The sequence below is a fragment of the Hyaena hyaena genome, unplaced genomic scaffold (genome assembly GCF_003009895.1).
Source record: "Hyaena hyaena isolate Hyena2069 unplaced genomic scaffold, ASM300989v1 scaffold_27, whole genome shotgun sequence".
NCBI lineage: Eukaryota > Metazoa > Chordata > Mammalia > Carnivora > Hyaenidae > Hyaena > Hyaena hyaena.
Window position 1 is genome coordinate 922,858 of NW_024080659.1, and position 19,082 is coordinate 941,939.

At 52.9% G+C, this 19,082-nt stretch overlaps 2 protein-coding genes across 3 annotated transcripts; one reads left to right on the plus strand and one right to left on the minus strand.

Annotated features, from left to right (window-relative positions):
* The first annotated feature begins 1,816 nt into the window (after window positions 1–1,816).
* Window positions 1,817–15,349, plus strand: MED9 (mediator complex subunit 9). Its single transcript, XM_039227324.1, has 2 exons — window positions 1,817–2,149; window positions 13,406–15,349. The coding sequence occupies exons 1-2, from the start codon at window positions 1,923–1,925 to the stop codon at window positions 13,620–13,622; spliced, it is 444 nt and encodes a 147-aa protein (XP_039083255.1). The 5' UTR covers window positions 1,817–1,922; the 3' UTR covers window positions 13,623–15,349.
* A 1,081-nt stretch (window positions 15,350–16,430) lies between these two features.
* On the minus strand, window positions 16,431–18,426 carry RASD1 (ras related dexamethasone induced 1). Of its 2 annotated transcripts, none has more exons than XM_039227322.1 (2): window positions 17,938–18,419; window positions 16,431–17,676 (listed from the first exon to the last, which is right to left on the minus strand). In XM_039227322.1, exons 1-2 carry the CDS (start codon window positions 18,221–18,223, stop codon window positions 17,123–17,125), a joined length of 840 nt encoding a protein of 279 aa, XP_039083253.1. In that variant the 5' UTR covers window positions 18,224–18,419; the 3' UTR covers window positions 16,431–17,122. The 2 variants fall into 2 exon arrangements, with proteins under 2 accessions (XP_039083253.1, XP_039083254.1); XM_039227323.1 differs by having other exon boundaries at window positions 17,520–17,602; window positions 17,938–18,426.
* Between the last annotated feature and the right edge of the window lie 656 nt (window positions 18,427–19,082).

Sequence of the window (19,082 nt, forward strand, 5' to 3'; positions counted from 1 at the left end):
CCAAAGTGTTTTTTTTTTTAAAGAAATGTCCTCATTATTCTGCCAACAATAAAGTTGAGATTTGTAATTAAGTTACAAAACACCCCAGGAGGGAAAAGATGATGTGCAATTGCCATGGGTTTATTATTGACGAGTATCAGATTGCACTTGAATTCTGAATAAAAACTTCACTTTAACATTTCAAAACAACCACTGGAGACCCGAGGTCTCCTAGGTGTTGGTTAAGGTCATAGGTTTGGTGTCAGGCAGCTGTGTGACTCTGGGGCCGGCATCTTAACCATCATAAGCCTTGGTGTCCTCGTGTAAGAAATGAAGATACGGACATCTGCTTTCTGGAGCTTTTCGGTGGATTAAGTGGGATAACAATCGTGACTCTTCCTTGTACCTACTTTTATTCCACAGTGGCTGTGGTAATTACTATTATGATTACCCCATCATTATTTCCCAAGATGGCTCCATGCCATCTTCAAGCACACCTGGTCTGATCCCAACAAGCCTCTCTCCTCTGCTCTCTACCAAGACTCTTAAAACTCCTCCCTGAAATGGAGAGGTCCACGCGTAGCAAGAAGAAAACCGTACAGACCCTCCCTCCCCTTGCTCTTTCTCTGGGGCGCTCTGGACAGTTCTTGCTAAAGAATGCTGTAGTAAGGCCCGTCACTAAAGAGCCTCTACAGCACGCTCCCCAACTTCCTACTTCCTTCTACAGCCTGGCTTCCCAAGGATCTGCCTCCATAAACCTCTCCCGACACATCGGAAAACATTAGCAGCAGTGCCTTTCTTGGAAATAGTCACCTTGCTCTTAAGTGCTACGGCTCATCTTGCTGCCTGAATGTGGGCCTGCTTGCCTCTTTAAGACCCTTGATGGCAGACTGAGGAAGGTTGGGGCTTACCTAGCACACGTCCTCTCCCACTCCCTAGCTAAGCTTCGGATGGGTGTCCCAGTGCCCAGAAATTTATTATACAGGTCCCATATCATACTTGTTTTGAGAAATGTAATTACGAAACCACCAGAGGTCACCTCCCTCTGGCAAACCAGACCTTTGGAGGTCAACCGTGTATCTGAAGTTAGAAAGCAGTTGTCTGCCACGATCCCAAACTAAAGATTTTGCAGGTAAAGAAACTGAGACCTAGGGGCTTAAGGAACTGGCCTACAGGTATAGAGAATACCTGACCATTGACTTTCCTCTAGGATATATTTACTCCTGGCATTAGTCAATCCCCTTTTGCCTTGTATTGAAGTCAGGACAGCCTTCTCACCCCCTACCCCTACATTTAACATTGCATCTGTCATCCAGATGATCATATTCAATGTTAAATTACTAGTTCTTCCCCATCTAGCCACGCAGAGCTTTTAGACACATAAATTTCGGCTTGGTCAGGGTTTGGTGCATGTCCCCTGGAGGTACGTGCATGGTGTAGGTTCTTCATCTCTAGATTGTTAACGCTCGTAGAGCCCAGTGCTTTACCCTTAACAGGTACTGGGTAAGTGGTTTCCTCTGCGTGTGGTTCAAGTTGGCTCTTTGGGAGGCTTTCTCTGAGGGTGGGCCACGTGGCGCCTTATGTATCTCAGTCTTACTTTAGTTGCTGTCGGACTCTCTTCGTCATGGGAATATGAATAAGATGTTATTTCTGAAATAAACCTATTTCTGACTATTTAATAATTTAGCTGCCCCGTCTTACAACCAAATCCATGCCAACCCAGGCCCGTCAAACGCGGGTGGCACAAGAGCAACCCCGCCCATTGCCCCGCCCGTTGCCCCGCCCGCGCTGGTGCCCCGCCCACGCCCTAGTGCGCACGCGCACATTCTTCCTCCAGGTCCCGCCCTCCGTCCCGCGGGCTCCTGCGGGTGACGTCTAAAATCCGCGACGCTTTGGGGGAGCTGACCGCTGGGGTCCCGCTGACTGGCGGAGTCCCGAGCGGCATGGCCTCTGCCGGGGTGGCCGCCGGGCGGCAGGCCGAGGACGCGTTACCGCCGCCGGCCGAGCCGCCGCTGCCCGAGACAAAGCCGCTGCCGCCTTCGCAGCCGCCGCCTCCGGTCGCCGCGCCTCAGCCGCAGCAGTCCCCGGCGCCGAGGCCTCAGTCACCTGCCGGCGTGAAGGAGGAGGAGAATTACTCCTTTTTACCTTTGGTTCACAACATCATCAAATGGTAAGAGCCCAAGAGAGGACTGGCCACGACACGCCCCCCTCTCCCCCTCCCCCCCTCGCCTCTCGTCACCTGTTTCAGAGTCTCAGAGGCCTAGGTGCCCTCGGGTCCAGCCCCGTTTTACCCACGGGGAAGCGGACCCGGGGGGAAGAGGCCTTTCCCAAGACCACACCTGGTCGCACCGTGAGTCCTGCAGACGGTTGAGCCCCGAGTAGACCTCGTGGTGGCCAGGCGATCTTCCTAAAACTGAAGCCAGTTTAGAGACTGAATGCCCAGGCTCTGCAGTCAGACTGCTCAAGTTTGTATCCCAGTGATCCCAGCAAGTCAGGCTTCCCTGAGCCTCCGCCCTGTCACCTGCGATCCAGGAGTAGCACTCTGGTTCTGTGTTTTCAACACATCCACCAGATACGGGGCATTGACCCCGTGTGGCACACGGCTAGGTGCTGTGGGGTGTACACGGTAGAAAGGCCGGCTTTTCACCCCCACCTTGCTCGCAAGTTTGAAGGGGAAAAAAGACGTGAATGGGAATGACCGGTAATTCAAAGAGATTGGAGGGCTGGTGATAGGAAGTTTTAAAAGAAACAAAGATTCAAGCTGCCCTGCAGACTGTTCTTACAGATGCCAGACACAGGGGTCTGTATCATTCTTGGCCAGCCTTCGGGTCAGCCCGAGTTTTCAAACTGACCCTGTAAGGGAAAAAAAAAAAAAAAAATACAACCAAAAATCTTCTTGATCCCCGTGTTTGCCTAAATTATTTTTGCTGTCATGTTATTAAATCCACATGGTACCAGGCGTCAGCAAGGCTAACAACATACTCAACCATTACAAACCCAAACAAGGTAAATTAAAACAGTTACTGTTGCAGGTGGACATGAGGGTGCTCAGGGATGTTTCGCTGCGATGGAATTGCTCCCCACAACGTGGAAGTCCTGTCTGTCAGTGGCCCAGCGTCTTTTGAGCTTAGCCAGAATACATTCACTGGCTGTGGGATGACCTCCTGCGTCCACCAGTTTTCAAACAGCTGCCAAGCCTTCGTTCTCACATTAGACCCTGCCATCATTTGGCTTCACTCGGTGGGAGCAGTCTGCTTATGGGGTGAGGCAGACCCTGTTCTGTTCTCAGTGGCCCGCGCCATCCAGTAGCACTTGCAGGCGGCAGCGACATGGCAGAGAGACACAGTGCAGACCCCCAAATCCCAGGGCAGTTCTGGATTGCAAATGGGTTATCCACATGAACCCAAATGTATTGGTTTTAAGAAAAATGAAAACACAAGATGTACACAGTCTCAGACACACTTCCTGGCCCCCTGAGCATATATTCTTGCACCCCAGTGGAGCGGTTGGGTTGGGCTGGCCTTAAACATGGAGCAGTAAGGTACCCTAGAAAGTACGTGGGCTTTGAAGTCAGGTAGTCTGGGATTCAGATCCGCATCCTCATGTTTGCTTGCTTTGTATTCTTTGTAAATAGGTCACCTTTCCAGGCCTTAGTTCATGTCTCTAATACCTGAATACTAACAGTGGACCTCGGGGCGCCTGGATGGCGAAGTTGGTTAACCCTCCAGCTTCGGCTCAGGTCATGATCTCATGGATTGTGGGTTCAGGCCCCGCATCCACCTCTGTGCTGATAGCTCAGAGCCTGGAGCCTGCATCAGATTCTGTGTCTCCCTCTCTCTCTACCATCCTCCATTTGCTCACGCATGCGCGCTCACTCTCTCTCTCTCTCTCTCTGTCTCTCTCTCTCTCTCTGTCTCTCTCTCTCTCTCACACACACACACACACGCACACACAAATAGACATTTAAACAAAAATGGACCTCAAACAGTGGGTTCAGATTACAGCTTTATAGTGTTTGGGCAAGGTGATCTTAGCTTCTCTGAGTCTTTTCTCTTGTGAAATGGGATGACATACTTAAGTCCTAAGACTGTTGTCAGGTACACTCAAGAGCAGCGTCCTGGGAACGGTGGGGAGCTGATCACACGTGTTTATCTCTGTAACCTCTGAAAGGACGGTGAGGAGTTTTTTAAGGCATAAAACCAAAAGAAACAGGAGAGGAGACCGTTATCACCAAAGAGATGGCCAACGGCACATCCGTCCATCAGCCCCAAGAAGCATCCAGAAGCAGCTGCCTTTGACCCTGGCTTCCCCCCGAAGCTCAGGAATTGGCAGTTCCAGGGTCCTCCTGGAAATAGAGGTGAGGTAGAACGATGACCAGAGGGATTAAAGTCTGTTTAAGACTCGGATCCCATAGTTCGCTTCCCCACTCCCCGCAAACAGGTGCCTACACTCCATCCATCTTGGCAGACAAAGGATTACTTTATCCCAGGAGTTATTGTTAATGATAAGCCAGAGCGACCCTGGACTGGGGAACACCAAGCACATGGCAGGAATTAGAGAAAGGGAGCCAATCGTGAAAAGAGGGATTAAGAGAAAGTTCACAAACTGAATACTGAGACCCAGCTCTAGCTTTCTTCGCTGACCTGGCTTCCAGACTGGCAGCCAAGGACACACACCCCTTGTCTTGGAGTGTCTGATCAGCCCCAAAGAGAACCCACTGGGGGCTTGTCAAGAAAGAACTTAGTTCGTTTTAAGAAAGTAAAAAAAGCATCAGATTTACTAAGAGTTTGTACTCAGCCTTTTAATGTTTTGCTCTTTTTTTTTAATATTCTCCATTATTTATTCATACCCTGCTTTTTACTAACTATATAAAATACTTCTTTTCCATTAGCATTCAGCTTGCCCCTCCCCATCTGATACAAGTCAAAATCAACATTTTCTTTATCATAGGATCACATCTTTTTCTTCTTTCATTTAGTATGGTGAAAGCAGTGTCTTAGGCACATAATCCAAATAGTATTTTACTCATAAGTACATGACTGGGCAGCCAAGATCACCAAGCATGTGAAGAAAAGCCCTAGCAAAAGATGGGACAGAACAGAAGAGCAAAAATCCACTTGGAGGAAAATGACAAAGGGAGAAGAAAGATGCCATCACCGTGAAAAAAAGCTGGCATGTGATTTTAACGTCTGGAGAAGTGTGTGTTTGGGTCTTTAAGCTACCGCGGGAAGGGCACAGACCGCGGTGGGGCCCGTGAAGGCCAAGGAGGCCTTGAGAAGCCTGGAGGAGCCGGAAGGCTCGCTAGGACTGATGCCAGCAGGCATCCTGAATTATGACGGGGAGGAGGAGCGGAGCAGGTAGGGCAAGGCCAAGGACGTGCCGTGGCAGCCTGGCGGGGCCGGGGCCTAAACGCGGGGCAGTGTGGGATAGCTGGAGAAACGGATAGAGCCAGCTTGCCGAGGACGGGGAGGGAGGCTCTGTCCTCTGAGGAGTGGGCAGCCAGGGAGCCCTCCCCCCGTGGAGTCTTAGGTCGGTGCCCCAGATGGGGGTGACCTCTCCGCCTAGAGCCAGTGAGGACGCTGTCCCGGCAGGCCTGGCCCGAGGGAATGAGGGCCAGGACCTGCGCGGTCACACAGGCCCTTGATCTCTTCCTCCCATCGGAGCTGACAGCTCAGAGCCTGGAACTTATTACTTCGCATTCTGTGTCTCCCTCTCTCTCTGTTCCTCACCCACTTGCACTCCGTAAAAAAAATAAACACTACAGTCGTAGGGGCACCTAGGTGGCTCAGTCAGCTCTCGATTTCAGCTCAGGTCATGATCTCATGGTTCATGAGTCTGAGCCCCACGTCAGGCTCTGTGCTGGCAGCATGTAGCCTGCTTGGGAATTTCTCTCTCTCTCCCTCTCTTTACCTTTCCCCACTCGCATGCGAGCTTGCACTCACTCTCTTTCTCAAAATAAATAAATAAACTTAAAAATTACAGTTGTAAAAAAAATTAAAAATTTCAGCTGTGGCTGTATTCAAAGAGCACCCATAGATACAAAATGGCAAGTGAGCCTCTCCCCCCCCCCCGCCCCCTGTCCCCAAGCTGCACCATCCTCCGTTTCACGCTTATGCCATCATCTCCTTCAACAGCTCCCTGCTCAAGGACACTCTCTTGTTTCTGGCATTTTGCTGTTGCAGCCTGCGCTGCACTGACCCTCTTTGTGACTGCCATCTTGGAAACTCTTGAGTCTCGGGCAAATTTCTAGCAAAGGAATATGTCACTATGAGCAAATTCAGAAAGACTCCACCAGTGTAGGCTTTACCAGCCGCGCATTTGTGTCTTTTCTCCTATCCCTGCCGTCACCATCAAACTTTTTAACTGGAGCTAATCTGATATAGGTCAGAGAGATAACGATCTGTGTCTTGTTTTATCACATAAAGCATCTTTCATAATACAATGTCTTGTGTCATTTGTATTTTTTCCCTGCAAACTGCCCATCTTCTGTTAGGTCATTTCTCTTTTAATGAAGTCTTTGTACAGTGAGGAAGGTATGCCTTTGTCTGTCAAGTGTATTATAAATACTTCCCCCAAGTTGATTTTCTTTGCCTTTGTTCCTGGGTTTTGTTTGTTTGTGTGTTTTGGTCATTCGGAATCATATTTTATGTAAGCGGATTTGTTAAGCTTTACCTTTATGGCTTCTGAATTTTGGTCTTCGCTGGAAAGGCCTTCCTACTCTGATAAAATGATAAATATTGATCGCTTTTTCCTAGGACTTTTCTGGTTTCATTTTTTACTTTCAGTTCTCTGAAGCTTCTGGAATTTATTTTGATTGGAAAAAAGGGGCCCTCCCTTTTCTCCATGAGCTGCGTCTTCCCACTGCTCTTACTCAATATTCATTGTTTCCTCTGCTTGAGTCACCGCCTTTATCATACACTGAATCTCCACATGTTTTATGATCTACTTCTGGACATTCTGTTCTCCAGCAGCAAAGTGTTTTACTTCTTAAGTCTTCATGGCGCATTTAATGATCTCTCCACGCTGCTCTTCCTGCTTTCCTTTCTTGGCAACATTTACCCATAGCACCTTGACCTTTCCCGGCCTGCTTCCTGTAGCCGGTCTGAGATGCTGGGAGATGCTGAGATTTGGTTTGTGGAACATTTAGGCTTCAATCTGACCTTTTACCTCCAAGTCTATTGATAACACTTGTGGACCACGTCTTCCAACCTCATTTTTGGATCTTATAGTCACTTCTTGAATTTTCTTTTACTGTTTATTATTTATTTTTAGAGAGAGAGACAGAGCACGAGCAGGGGAGGGGCAGAGAGACAGGGAGACACAGAATCTGAAGCAGGCTCCAGGCTCTGAGCTGTCAACACAGAGCCCGACGTGGGGCTCGACATCACAAACCATGAGAGCATGACCTGAACCGAAGTCGGACATTTGACCAACTGAGCTGCCCAGGCGCCCCATGGATCGTATTTAGTTTCTTCTTAATTAGTCCCTTTACCTTTATCATCTCCTCTCTCTAACTCATCCTGTACGTGTTATCAGTTTAATTTTTTTCTGCTCAAAAGTCTCTAGGGCTCCCTCCTCTTCCCATACTGTCCTTCCCAGCTGGTAGCACTCCATCAGGGCTCCATGGAGACCATCTTGAGAGGCCTGCCTGGACCTCGCAACAGGGAGCCCAGAGCCCCAGAGTGAGCCATCGTGATGCTGGTGCCTCCGGGCACGCAGAGTCCTCCAGGCTTGTGCACACTCCAGCCCCTCGCAGAAATGCCCTCCTGCCCTGTCTGCCCAGGGAAATGCCACATGTGCTAATGGGCCTGCTCAGGGGCCACCTCCCACAGCGGGGGGTGGGGGGTAGGGGGAACTCCCGGTTCTTGTCTTCCTGCTGGGATGCGCCCTGCCTGGCGCCCGAGCTAGGCTTCACAGACTGAAGGCCCTCCCGTGCTCTGCTGTGGGTGAATGAATAATTAAAACTAGACATTTGTGTTAATTTTAAAGAATGAGGAAAGGGGAAAGAGAAATGTCATTTTTATGCCGGTAAGAAATGTTGGTGCTCCCAACTCTTGGAGACCTTTCCTGCTAGGTATAGAAATCACATTATAGAAGTACATGTAGAGCAAAGGAGGAATAAAGTAAGGCTCGTTGGACCAGGGAAAGGTCATTTCTTTTCCCCCTCAAACTTGCCAGATCTAATCTAAGTCTGGAACCCAGTGTCCCAGCCTAGGAATTCTGAATTGCAATCGTCAGTGCCTTTCCTGGTGGCTGTGGCTCAACTCGTAAAAGTATTCTATCAACATGGGCACTTAAACATTTTTTTAGTTGAATCTTTTAGTTCCTCAGAATGTTCCTGGCTGCTGGGTAGGTAAAGAAGAACATCTGTGACAGCGCAGAAGTAGTTCAAGTGACGAGAACACAGCGTTGTCCTTAACCTCTCGAGCTGGGGCCATATCGCTGAGAACAGGTCCCTTTGTTGTCGAGGCAGGTCACCAAGACCTCCGAGCCCAGGCAAGACCGCTTTTGTGGATACAGGGTGTTACCGACCTGCTTCTTCCTGTGCAAGATCTATTTTCATCTGAGCAGCCCTCCCGGCCAGCTGAGGCTCGGCCTCCGGTCGGGCAGGAAGCGGCCCCCGGGTCCGGGGAGAAATCTGTGGAAGGACCCCACGGACTCCCTGGGGCTTCTCTGTACTCGTGGGACAGTAGCCCCCTCTGCCCTTCACTCCTCCTTCAGCCAAATCGCAGTGAGAAGGGTGATCACCCAGATAGGGAATGTCTGCGTCCTGCCTGGAAGACTTATTTCTGGGTCCGCTTGCAAGCCTGTTCCCTCCTCCACCACTTCCCCTCTGTTCATTCGGCGTAACTTAGCGAGCGCCTGTCTGGAGCACAGGCTCCAGGGAGGCCGGCACGCAGGTCAGCAGCGACGTGGCCCAGCAGGGCAGGTGCATTTACACGCGGGAGCATTTACACGGAGGCCAGGGAAGAGTGGGAGGTTGGTCCCGGGAGGGTGACAGGCCCCTTGTGGCTGGCCCTGAGCGGCCCCGTCGTCAAGTGCGACCCTGCCCGGCAGGTGATGTCCAGGAGATTTCGAGCTCAGACTTGGATTTTGTAGAGGTAGGTGGGGCAGAGGGTTTCCGGGGCAGGAGAGGACCCAGGTCCAGAAGGGTCTGGGAGGGCCTGGAAATCGGTGCCGGCGAGAGGAGGAGGAGTGTGCAGGACTGGAGGCCGGGTGCAGATCAAGCGGTTGCGGCACACGGACGCACGTGTGGGAGCGCAGCGTTCCCGCTCCGCGCCCTCCGTCCCACGGGCGGCCCTGCCTTCACTCTGGACATTGGCAGGTCCCTCCGGACCCCAGGGAGCAGACCTGTAGGAACTGCTGGCACAAGGTCCTGACATTCAGGAAGGAGTGCGGGCTGGGGGTTGTTGGCAGCTGGAGAGGCCGAAGCGGATGAACGTGTTCTAGGCTATTCTGCAGGGCGGTTTTTTTCAAACTTCTTTTAACAGCAGAACCTTTTGTTGCCCCTCCCTAAGGGGTATATTTCCCACATGTCACTCTGTGGGCAGATGAAAGTACGGGTAGGAGGTTCAGAGCCCCTCTTAGGCGCTGGCAGAGCTGGAGCAGAGAAAATACCCACGGCTGCCGGCTGTGCAATAGTCAGCATCATTGGGAGTGTGAGGGACAAGTGTTGTGTCCCCTGTCACAGTACAGTGCTATTGGAGGACATTTTGGCAGTTGGTCAAAAATGTTTATGTACATAAACTTCAACCTAGAAATTCACTTCTGAGAAATCATGTTATCAAAATACGTGCACAAGTACCTACGGATATAGGTACAAAAGGTCTGTTGCCATTCTGATTGCAAGTGGTGAAGTTACAGTCATCCAGACACCCATCAATAGCCAACTAGTTCCGCTGCATAATCGTACATGTGGTAACACGGAAAGACATCCAGGGTGCAACTTAAGTGAAAAAAAAGCAAGAATGGTCATATTTTTGTCAAAGCAAGCAACAAAAAAGTACCTATGTATTTGTGACTGTACTGAAGCAGTACCTACTCCATGTTAACAGAGGTTATCTCCAGAACACAGATTGGAGGGACCTTCCTTTTCTAAGCCTTGGAGTCTGTTATTTTTACCTGGCTTTCCCTCCAGCATCTGTTAGGTAAAAACAACAGCTTCCCCTCTCCCGCCACCAGCACCACCGATGTTTTAGAAAGACTCCAGTTGCTGAAGTCAGCATGAAAGGAGAGGGTGAGAAGCACTGGTCCCAGGGTGGTTCGGCTAGGGCAGTGGGGCCGTGGCACTGGGGGTCACGGACACTTTGAGGAGGAAGAAATGGGCGTCATGCTACCGCGTGGTCTCAGGTTTGGGAGGAGGTCGGCCTCAGTGACCTGCTGGGTTCCCTTTGCTTCTAAGTTACCAGCAGACACCCTTGCCCTGTTGATGCCAGTTGGCATCTTCACATCCCGAAGCACCTGTACTCAAAATGAAGCTGCGCTGTACTTAGCACCGGACTTAGACCAAGCACCGTCCCTAGACCCACCCTCCGAAGCTGTGATGTTTGCCTCGAGGCTGCTGACACACATACGGGATGTCTGTGCACACATACGGCTGGGTATCGCCCCGGATGTGCACGGAAGACTGAGAAGTGGCCTGTCGGTCAAGCCACAGCAGTAGTAGTTTTTTTTTTCTACGAGAGAGAGACAGCGTGAGCAGGGGAGGGTCAGAGAGAGAGGGAGAGCAGTAGTATTTTTGTCCACCGTTTTAAAACTCCTGTAATTGGGACCAAAGTGCCCTCACCTGGCCCTTATTTGTACGATTTTCAGGCTTTTCGGCCTGACCTAGTCTCTCCTCCTCTCCCCCCCCCTTCTAAAGTTGGCTGATGAGTAATGTTGAACACAAAGGCAGGCCCATTTGGAGCTTTCAGCCTTTATTCGCTCAGTATTTGGGCCTGTCTCTTTTCTTTTGGCTCAAGTATTTCACAGTCATCCTGGCCTAGCAGGTTCTCGCTTGGTTCCAGCCAGTTCCTGAATAGAGTGTTTTCCTCACCCCAGGAGCTCCATGCTATTCACCTTCAGCAAGTAGGGCAGCTGAGAGGCTGGCCGGCTGGGCCTTTGCTGTAGGCTCCATGCCCCCTTTCCCCGTAGCTTCCCTCCAGGCAAGCCTTGATGGGGTTCCTTGACCAAAAGCGCACCAAGTAAAAACTATGGTCAGCCCTTGAGGTTTGGGGGTTTTCAGAAGTGAGCACCCTAAGCCTGGCCCACTTTTCCTTTCAGAATCGAGCTGGTTATGTTTGCTTCCAGACTTGAACTCTATCATAGTTTCCGTGCAAATTCTTATTTTTTGTATTTTCCTTTGTTTGCTTTTTCTGGGTCTTTTCAGACTCATGATATCCATCAGTTGTTGTTGTTTTTTAATGTTTTATTTATTTTTGAGAGAGAGAGAGAGAGAGACAGCGTGAGCAGGGGAGGATCAGAGAGAGAGTAAGACACAGAATCTGAAGCAGGCTCCAGGCTCTGAGCTAGCTGTCAGCACAGAGCCCGATGCAGGGCTCAAACCCATGAACCATGAGATCATGACCTGAGCCAAAGTCGGATTCTTAACCGACTGAGCCACTCAGGTGCCCCTCTATCGGTTTTCTTAAAACAATATTTTTTAATTTCAAAATTTCCTTAGGACTTACATTTGTAACCATGTGTTAACACATATGCCACCCGAGTATAATGATTTCAGAGGTCCAGATGGTTTCCATCCAGAGTTGTAGATTTGAGCTGAGATCTAAAATGATTAAAATAAAAGATGCCCCCTCTTTGCTTCCTTCTAAATGATTTACAATTCTCATGAATACCAATTACTCCTCCCTAGAAACTGGGATAAGGTATACCATTAACTGTATATTTGAAAAAAAACTTTTTTGATGTTTGTTTAGTTTTGAGAGAGAGAGAGAGACAGAGCATGAGCTGTGGAGGGGCAGAACGAGAGGGAGACACAGACTTCAAAGCAGCCTGACTTGAGTGGGGCTTGAACTCATGAGCCGTGGGATCATGACCAGAGCCAAAGTCGGACACTTAACTGACTGAGCCACCCTAGCGCCCCCCATTAACTATATATTTAAAGTCAGGGCATCAAATGATAAAATGAAATGGTTGGCTGGTTAACATTCCCTAGAATGAGCAATTCTCCATCTCTTGCCTCTGAGTTAGAGCTCTTGATAAATAGTGAACAGGGCTGTCTCATTTGCCGGGTGTGAGCATAACCAACGGGATCGCCAGGGAAGATGGATATTCTGTCTGCGTAAGCAGAGACGTGATGAATAATAAACATGAATTAGCACCATCTGGGTTGAAATTTCCCATCAGGGATGGATGCTTATTAAAAAAAAAAAAATGATCATTGACAGCTTTCTCCCTCCTACCCCTCAAAGGGTGACTTTTAGAACAACCTACTGAGTTGGCTTTTAGTTTTAGTCCCAACTGTTTTCAAAAGCTCATCTACTCACTAACTTTTAAAACATGTATAGGAGCAACTGGCAGGCTGTTTCTTTGATGTTAGGTGAAGGTTTTGTTCCTGTTGTTTTTAATTTAGCAGTGACAAGGGGAACATGGATCTCTGGGCAGCTAATCATAGCTGTGAGATGAAGTGAATGATCCTGACTTTAAAATGAGCTTGACCTGAAGGCAAGGAATTTACATGATTGGTAGGAGAGACTTGGTACCTGCTGAAAATTTTCCAATAGCTTGTAACTAATTTAAAATGTATGAATAGCTCCGTGGAAATTAGTGCTTATGTTAACAGGTTCAAGCATCAAAACATCAGCTAAAATTAGCTCTTGCTAGCTGATAAAGTTCCCTGATTGGCCTGGAAATGTCTCAGATTCGAAGAAATGTAATATTTCAGCAAGTTTTGTTTGCCCTTTGTCACCTGGTATTGGTAATGATGTGTGCATTCATTCTTGCAACAAATGCTACTTGAGTGCCCACAGCACCCGGGGGCTGGAGATACGGCTCTGAACAAGGCAGACCCAGCCCCTGCCCTCGGAGCTAATGGAGTGTCAGCATCTAATTTTGCGGGCACGCTGAGACGGGCTGCGATGGCAGTGCTAGGTGCAGGGGTGCCGTCAGTGAGCTACTGTCCCTAAAACAGTAAAAGAAAGCCGTGAGACAATGAATATTGTTTTGAAAGACTACAGGGTGGCTTCCTCCCTCCACCCGCCCCCCCAAAATAGTTTGTTTCCTTTTATGTTTGAGCGCGTTGTGAGGTGGCAGCCGGTCCCTGTCCTCTGAGGGTGCACAGCTAGTTAGGGGACATAGAAAAGAAGGCGTTCTAAAAGATGACGCAGGAGGAGGTACACCTCTGTAGGTACTGAGGAGGGAAGCCAGGCAGGGCCGCAGTCTGAGCCGTGAATGCTAATGACCGCCCTCTGCCTCCTCCCCTCTGCAGTATGGACAAGGACAGCCCAGACATCCACCAGGACCTGAACGCCCTCAAAACCAAGTTCCAGGAGATGCGGAAGGTCATCAGCACCATGCCCGGCATCCACCTGAGTCCCGAGCAGCAGCAGCAGCAGCTGCAGAGCCTCCGAGAGCAAGTCAGGACCAAGAACGAACTTCTGCAGAAGTACAAGAGCCTCTGCATGTTTGAGATTCCCAAGGAGTAGATGAGGCTGGCTTCCTGGAATGCCCGAGAAAGCAGTGGGCAGGCACAGGGCCCTACTGTCTTCCCCACCACCGCCTTGGGGCGTAGCTCTTTTGGACTCTAGCTGGAAAACTCTGTAATAGAGAGGCAGGGGAAGGCCTGGTGTCACTGCTGCGGTAGCTGAACTTGGCATTGACTAGTGTGAGGAGCCAGTGCGCAAGCTTGGCTGTGTTGGGCCTCCTTGTAGAGTGTATAGCCTCATGTGGAGATGCGTAATAACTCGAGTGCCTGCTGGTGGAAGGAAGACTGCTCCTGGAGGCTGGCCAGTGGGTAGAGGATTCTACCCTGGCCTCTGGGGAGGGGCCATCCGCCGTGAGTTCAGGACTCCGCGGGCAGGTCTGTGGGGTGCAGCAGGCAAGGAGGTGGCCCCTCTTTGCTTCCTCCCTCCCTCCTCTCCCACCGTGGGTATGCGCAGTATGCCAGGGACACGCTGTTCTGTTCACAGCAGTGTCACGAAACGTTTGCCTCGAATTCACCGGAGAAACGGGGGCTGTGCTCCTACAGCGCAGGTTTAAAGCGGTAGAAGAACCCGTGACACATGACTGCTGTGTTGAGAGACAGCAGGGCGACTTCCTCCCTCGTCCCGCCCCCCCTCCCCCCGGAATAGCTTGTTTCCTTTTATGTTTGAGCCAGTGAATGTAACTGTCTTTGGAGGTGTGGACCCAGAGCCCTGCCTGCCAGGCAGCCCCCGTCTCCAGGTTCTCTGCCACCTACGTGTTGTTACTTTTAGCTCCCTTTGTCTCCTGTCCCCTTCGGTCATTTCATGCTCCAGAAGGATCAGACCACTTCAGAGCCCACAGTGGGACCCACAGGGCCGGAGGGTAGTGTCGTTTCCACACAGGCTCACAGGGCTCCGGGTGAGCGGGCCTTGCCTCTTCCAGCATTTCGGATTCCTGTGGCCCTGGTTTAAAATCTCAGTCCCCCACCCCACCCCCGCCCCCGCCTGCTCCCTGCAGAGGCAGCCATGTGTTCGCTGCACCGCAGACAGAGGCAGTCACGATGGGCTCTTTGTCCAGAGAAGGGCAGCTCTGAGGGACGGCTCTGATCACCCCTCAGCCCGGTGTGAGGGGTGTGTGCTGGATTGTTCTCAAGGAGCGGTGATGGCCTACACCTGGAAGCTGTACAGCCTGGTTCTGCTTCCAAATGTTCATAACACCCCTCATGTGTACCAGGTGGGACCCCGTTTGTGGCTTCTTCCCTTGACTGTCAGAGATGAGGGGAGACGTAGGTCTAGAAATGGGCACATAACCCGTGCCGACCAAGTCGGGCTTCACAGACGCCTGCCGATGGCCTCGGTGGCGGGGATAGTGGTCGAGGACATTTTTAGCAGCAGCTCCATTTGTGTTGTGTGTGAAGGGGGTCAGGTTTCAGTGGCTTTGGGCAGAAGAGCAGGCTCTGAAATGAAGCGGGCAGTAGTCACCTATTAGACCAGTTCCCCCTGGAGACTGTATTTAACTGAATCAGTTATTTCCGCGAGATCTCAGAGCAGCGTATGGGCCAGTTTTAAGGCTCTGACCACATATCATGAAGCACGAAGCACATGGAACAAGACCACCGGGCCCTCGTGCCAGGCGGAGACAGACAAGGGCTTTTCAGGGGCAGACACAGAACCTTTCCTGTATTCCAGGGGTTTGACTTGGGACATTTTTCAAGAGTATAATTAAAAGAACTTGTATTCTGCTCTCAGGACATCTTGGTTTTTGTACTGGGACATTCATTATAGGAGGCCGGTCTTTCATAGTTGAGAGCAAGATGTTCATTTTGCTTAGAGGAGAGAACAAATGGGAAGAGCTCAGCCCTGCGCCCCGTCCTGCTCGGTGCACACACGACACAACCAGCGCAGAAACAGAGTAACTTCCCTAAGGAGCGGCATCCGGCCCCGAGGACGCGGCCGGCCTGGTGGGACATCCGGCAGGGGGCCACCGTCACCAGAGCAGGGCTGAAACCGTGCCCTGGGACGGTACTGAGCGCCCCTCCCAGGGCTGAGCACCTCTTGCAGCCACCAGTTATTTGCGTTACTGGGTGGCAGGCACCGTGCCGAGTGCTTTGCAAACATCTCACTCCTCACGGGCCCCCCAATGCAGAGGGTGTTCTCTAGCTCGGGGGCGAGAACTTGGGGCTTGGCAGGTGTCACTTGCCCCACGCCAGCAGTTACAAGTGGCAGGAGAGCTGGGTCCCGAGTCAGGAACGGGCATCCTCAGCTGCCAAGACGAGACAGTGAGGCAGAGAAGGCGCTGGCAGGAACCTGCTTCCGGGGCCGGAGGGGCGTGCTTGGCCAGGGCATCTCCAACCGCCTCTAGACGGCCATGTGGCAGGCCCTGGAGACGACCTGGGGGCAAGGGGCTTGCACCCGCCTGACACCACGGGAGTCTCTCAAGGCTTATTTCCTTTGTGGAAGCAGAGGCCCTGTGACACCTCATGCCAACTGCGGGTTGCAGGTCGGAGGCCCTTTCACTGCCCTGGGCCTGTAGAGAGTCAAGGACAAAACAGCTGGGACCCGCCCCAGAGGCCCTTTGTGGTGGCAGCTCCAGCACGGACCTGAACCCCTTCACTGTCCTGGCTTTTGCAGGAGCCATTCCCAGATAGAAGCGTTTTGGCCCCATCAACTGCAGCCTCTCCTCCCATGGGGCCGGGGGGGGGGGGGGGGAAGCGGTTTTCAAAACGCCAGGGTCATTTCCAGTCTGGGCAAGGGGAGTCTGATGCCACAGAAGTAAAAACCCATCCCTCCCTTCTGCCTTCCAGTCATTTCTAAAAGGAAAGTAAGCATGGCTTTGTTTTAAACGGTTTTATTTTCAATTACAAAAAACAGTAACAATAACTTTAAAGACTATCACACACAGTACAAACAGCTGGGTAAGATTTTGTTCGTGTCCATGACGACATCAGAACTATTAAAGTGCAAGGTGTGTGTTTTGTTTTCCTTTGTGCAATTTCACACGCTCATGTAAACAAGTCACTTGGCTACGATCTGACCCGAACCCCCTGCACCCCCTTAGTTTCTGGAGGGCAGAGGCTTTCAGTAGCCTCTAGCTTTCAGCAGTCACGGCACCCCAGAATCAGATAATGCCCATGTCCTGTCCTGACCCTCCAGGGGGCAAGACAGGTTTCTCAAAGCCCAACAGAGGCTGATTAACTCACTTCCCCACTCTTGTCTTTGTCAGAAACAAGACAAATTCGCCCTCTGCCGGCCTGTGCCCCCGTCTGGGGGTGGCAGGCGCCACTGGGGATGAGGGGGGTGGGGAGAAGTCCCAATCTTGGCCAGTTCTTTTCTTCCAGAACAAATGACTGTCCCTTTTTGGTTATTGCCTCCCCAGTGTGCTCGGCCAGGGGCCCGGGGAGGGAAGACGCTAGTCCCCACGCACGCGGCCGGCCGGGGCGCAGGGACTGGCCCGGGGTGACTTTGAAACAGAAAGGTCCTCCTCGGTTCAGTCACGGACGCGGGGGTCTGGGGGCAGGGGGCTCCTAGCTGATGACGCAGCGCTCCTTGTCCTTGGCATGGCCGCCGCCGCTGGCCTTCTCGCGGATGTACAGGAGGTCGCTGTGCACGCTGGGCCGGCGGGCGAAGGGCGCCACGATGCCGAAGGCGTCGCCGGGGTCGCCGCCGCCGCTGCTGGCTCGCAACAGCTTCTTGTTGCGCAGCGCCTTCTTGTGCAGCACGTCGCAGTACTGCACCGACACCTTGCGGTGCAGGTCCGGGCTCATCTCGCTCGGCAGCTTGGCCATGGCAAAGAGCGCCCGGAACATCTGGTCCAGGCTGCTGTTCTTCTTGGCCGAGATCTCGAAGTAGGCGCAGCGCTGGGGGTCGTCGCCCACCAGCCGCTCGATCTCGCGCGGCTCCACCTCGCGGTAGAAGTCCCGATCACCCTTGTTGCCGCAGATGACCAGCGGCACGTCCACGTCCTCCTTGGTTTTGTTCTTGAGGCAGGACTTGGTGTCGAGAATCTGCTGCTTGAGCCTCTGCACCTCCTCGAAGGAGTCGCGGTTGTCCAGGCTGAACACCAGGATGAAAACGTCTCCTACGAGGAACACGGAGAGCCGAAAAGGCGACGGTGAGGGGGCGGCCGAGCGAACGGCTGAAGTTGGGCCACCAAGGGGGGCCGCCCCAGCGCCCGCGCGCGGGACGTCCGGACCTCTCCGCGCTCAACGTGGCGCGGGGCGGCGGAACGGCCCTCGCCCCAGGCCGGCGCTCTCGGATCAGGGGTCGCCGCCCTCCCGGTGGCACAGCTACCTCCCCCCGACCCCATCCCCGCCGCCGCCCGAACCGGCCCCGCGCTCACCAGTGAGGATGGAGAGGCGCCGCATGGCGGGAAACGGGTGGTTGCCGGACGTATCAAGGATGTCCAGCTGGTAGACCTCGCCGCGGATGGAGTAGAACTTGCGGTGAAAGTCCTCGATGGTGGGCGTGTAGGCGTCCTCGAAGCGGCCCGTGAGGAAGCGCGACACGATGGCCGTCTTGCCCACCTTGGACGAGCCGAGGATGACCATGCGGTAACAGTTCTTGGCAGGGATACTCAGCTCCGAGTCACTCGGGCACATCTTCTTGATCATCGCGGCCAGTTTCATTGGGCGCAGGGGCCGCGGGGGCGATCGCAGAGCCGAGAGAAGTACGGAGGGCGGCCGGGGGCGCGGGGCTGAGCGGCTGGACGGCTGTGCTCCGCTCGCGCTGGGGTATCGGCTGGGCTGGGGCTGGGCTGGGGCTGGGCTGGGGCTGGGCTCCCGCTCGAGCTCAGCTCCGGCTCTGGGGCAAAGTGGCTCGCTCTGGGTCTCCGCGCCCGGAGGCCGCGCTTATATGCAGCCTGCGTGGCCGCCCCGCCCCGCGCCCTCCCAGCCTCTGTGCGTCACGCCCCGCGAGCCCCCGCCGCCCCTCCCGCGACCTCCGCGGGCCTCTGTCCGCTGCCGCCCGCTGCGCGCGGGGAGAAACTGAATCCCAGGCCCCCCTGGGGCTAAAGGCGCGCGGACCCCTTTTTCCCCTGCACGGGGCTCAGCAGCCGCAAGGACGTCGGGTCTGTAATCCCGGCTGTGCCTCTGACCCTTCGTGGCTTGCGGCAAGGATCCCACCCGAAACACGCACACACACCCCCGCACGTCCACATCCCCGCACGTGCACACTCCCACTCACTCTCTTTGGGCCTCAGTTTACCCAGAGAATAACAATAGCAATCCAGTCATAGCAGCGGCGTAATCGCAGGCGCTTAGCAGCGCTGGGTCCCTTGCGCGGGGCCTTGCATACCTACTTTCTCTCTACCATACGGAGAACGAACCCTCGACGCAGCCCCCTTCCCGTCCGCGGGCGCGCGCGTGTTCCCGGGAAGCAGCGTTAGCGCCGAGGCTGGCGTCTCGCGCTCTGGCCGCCAGAGGGCAGCAGAGACCCCGCCGGCGCAGCAGAGAGGTGGCAGGCACCGCTCCCTGGGCTGGAGTGGGG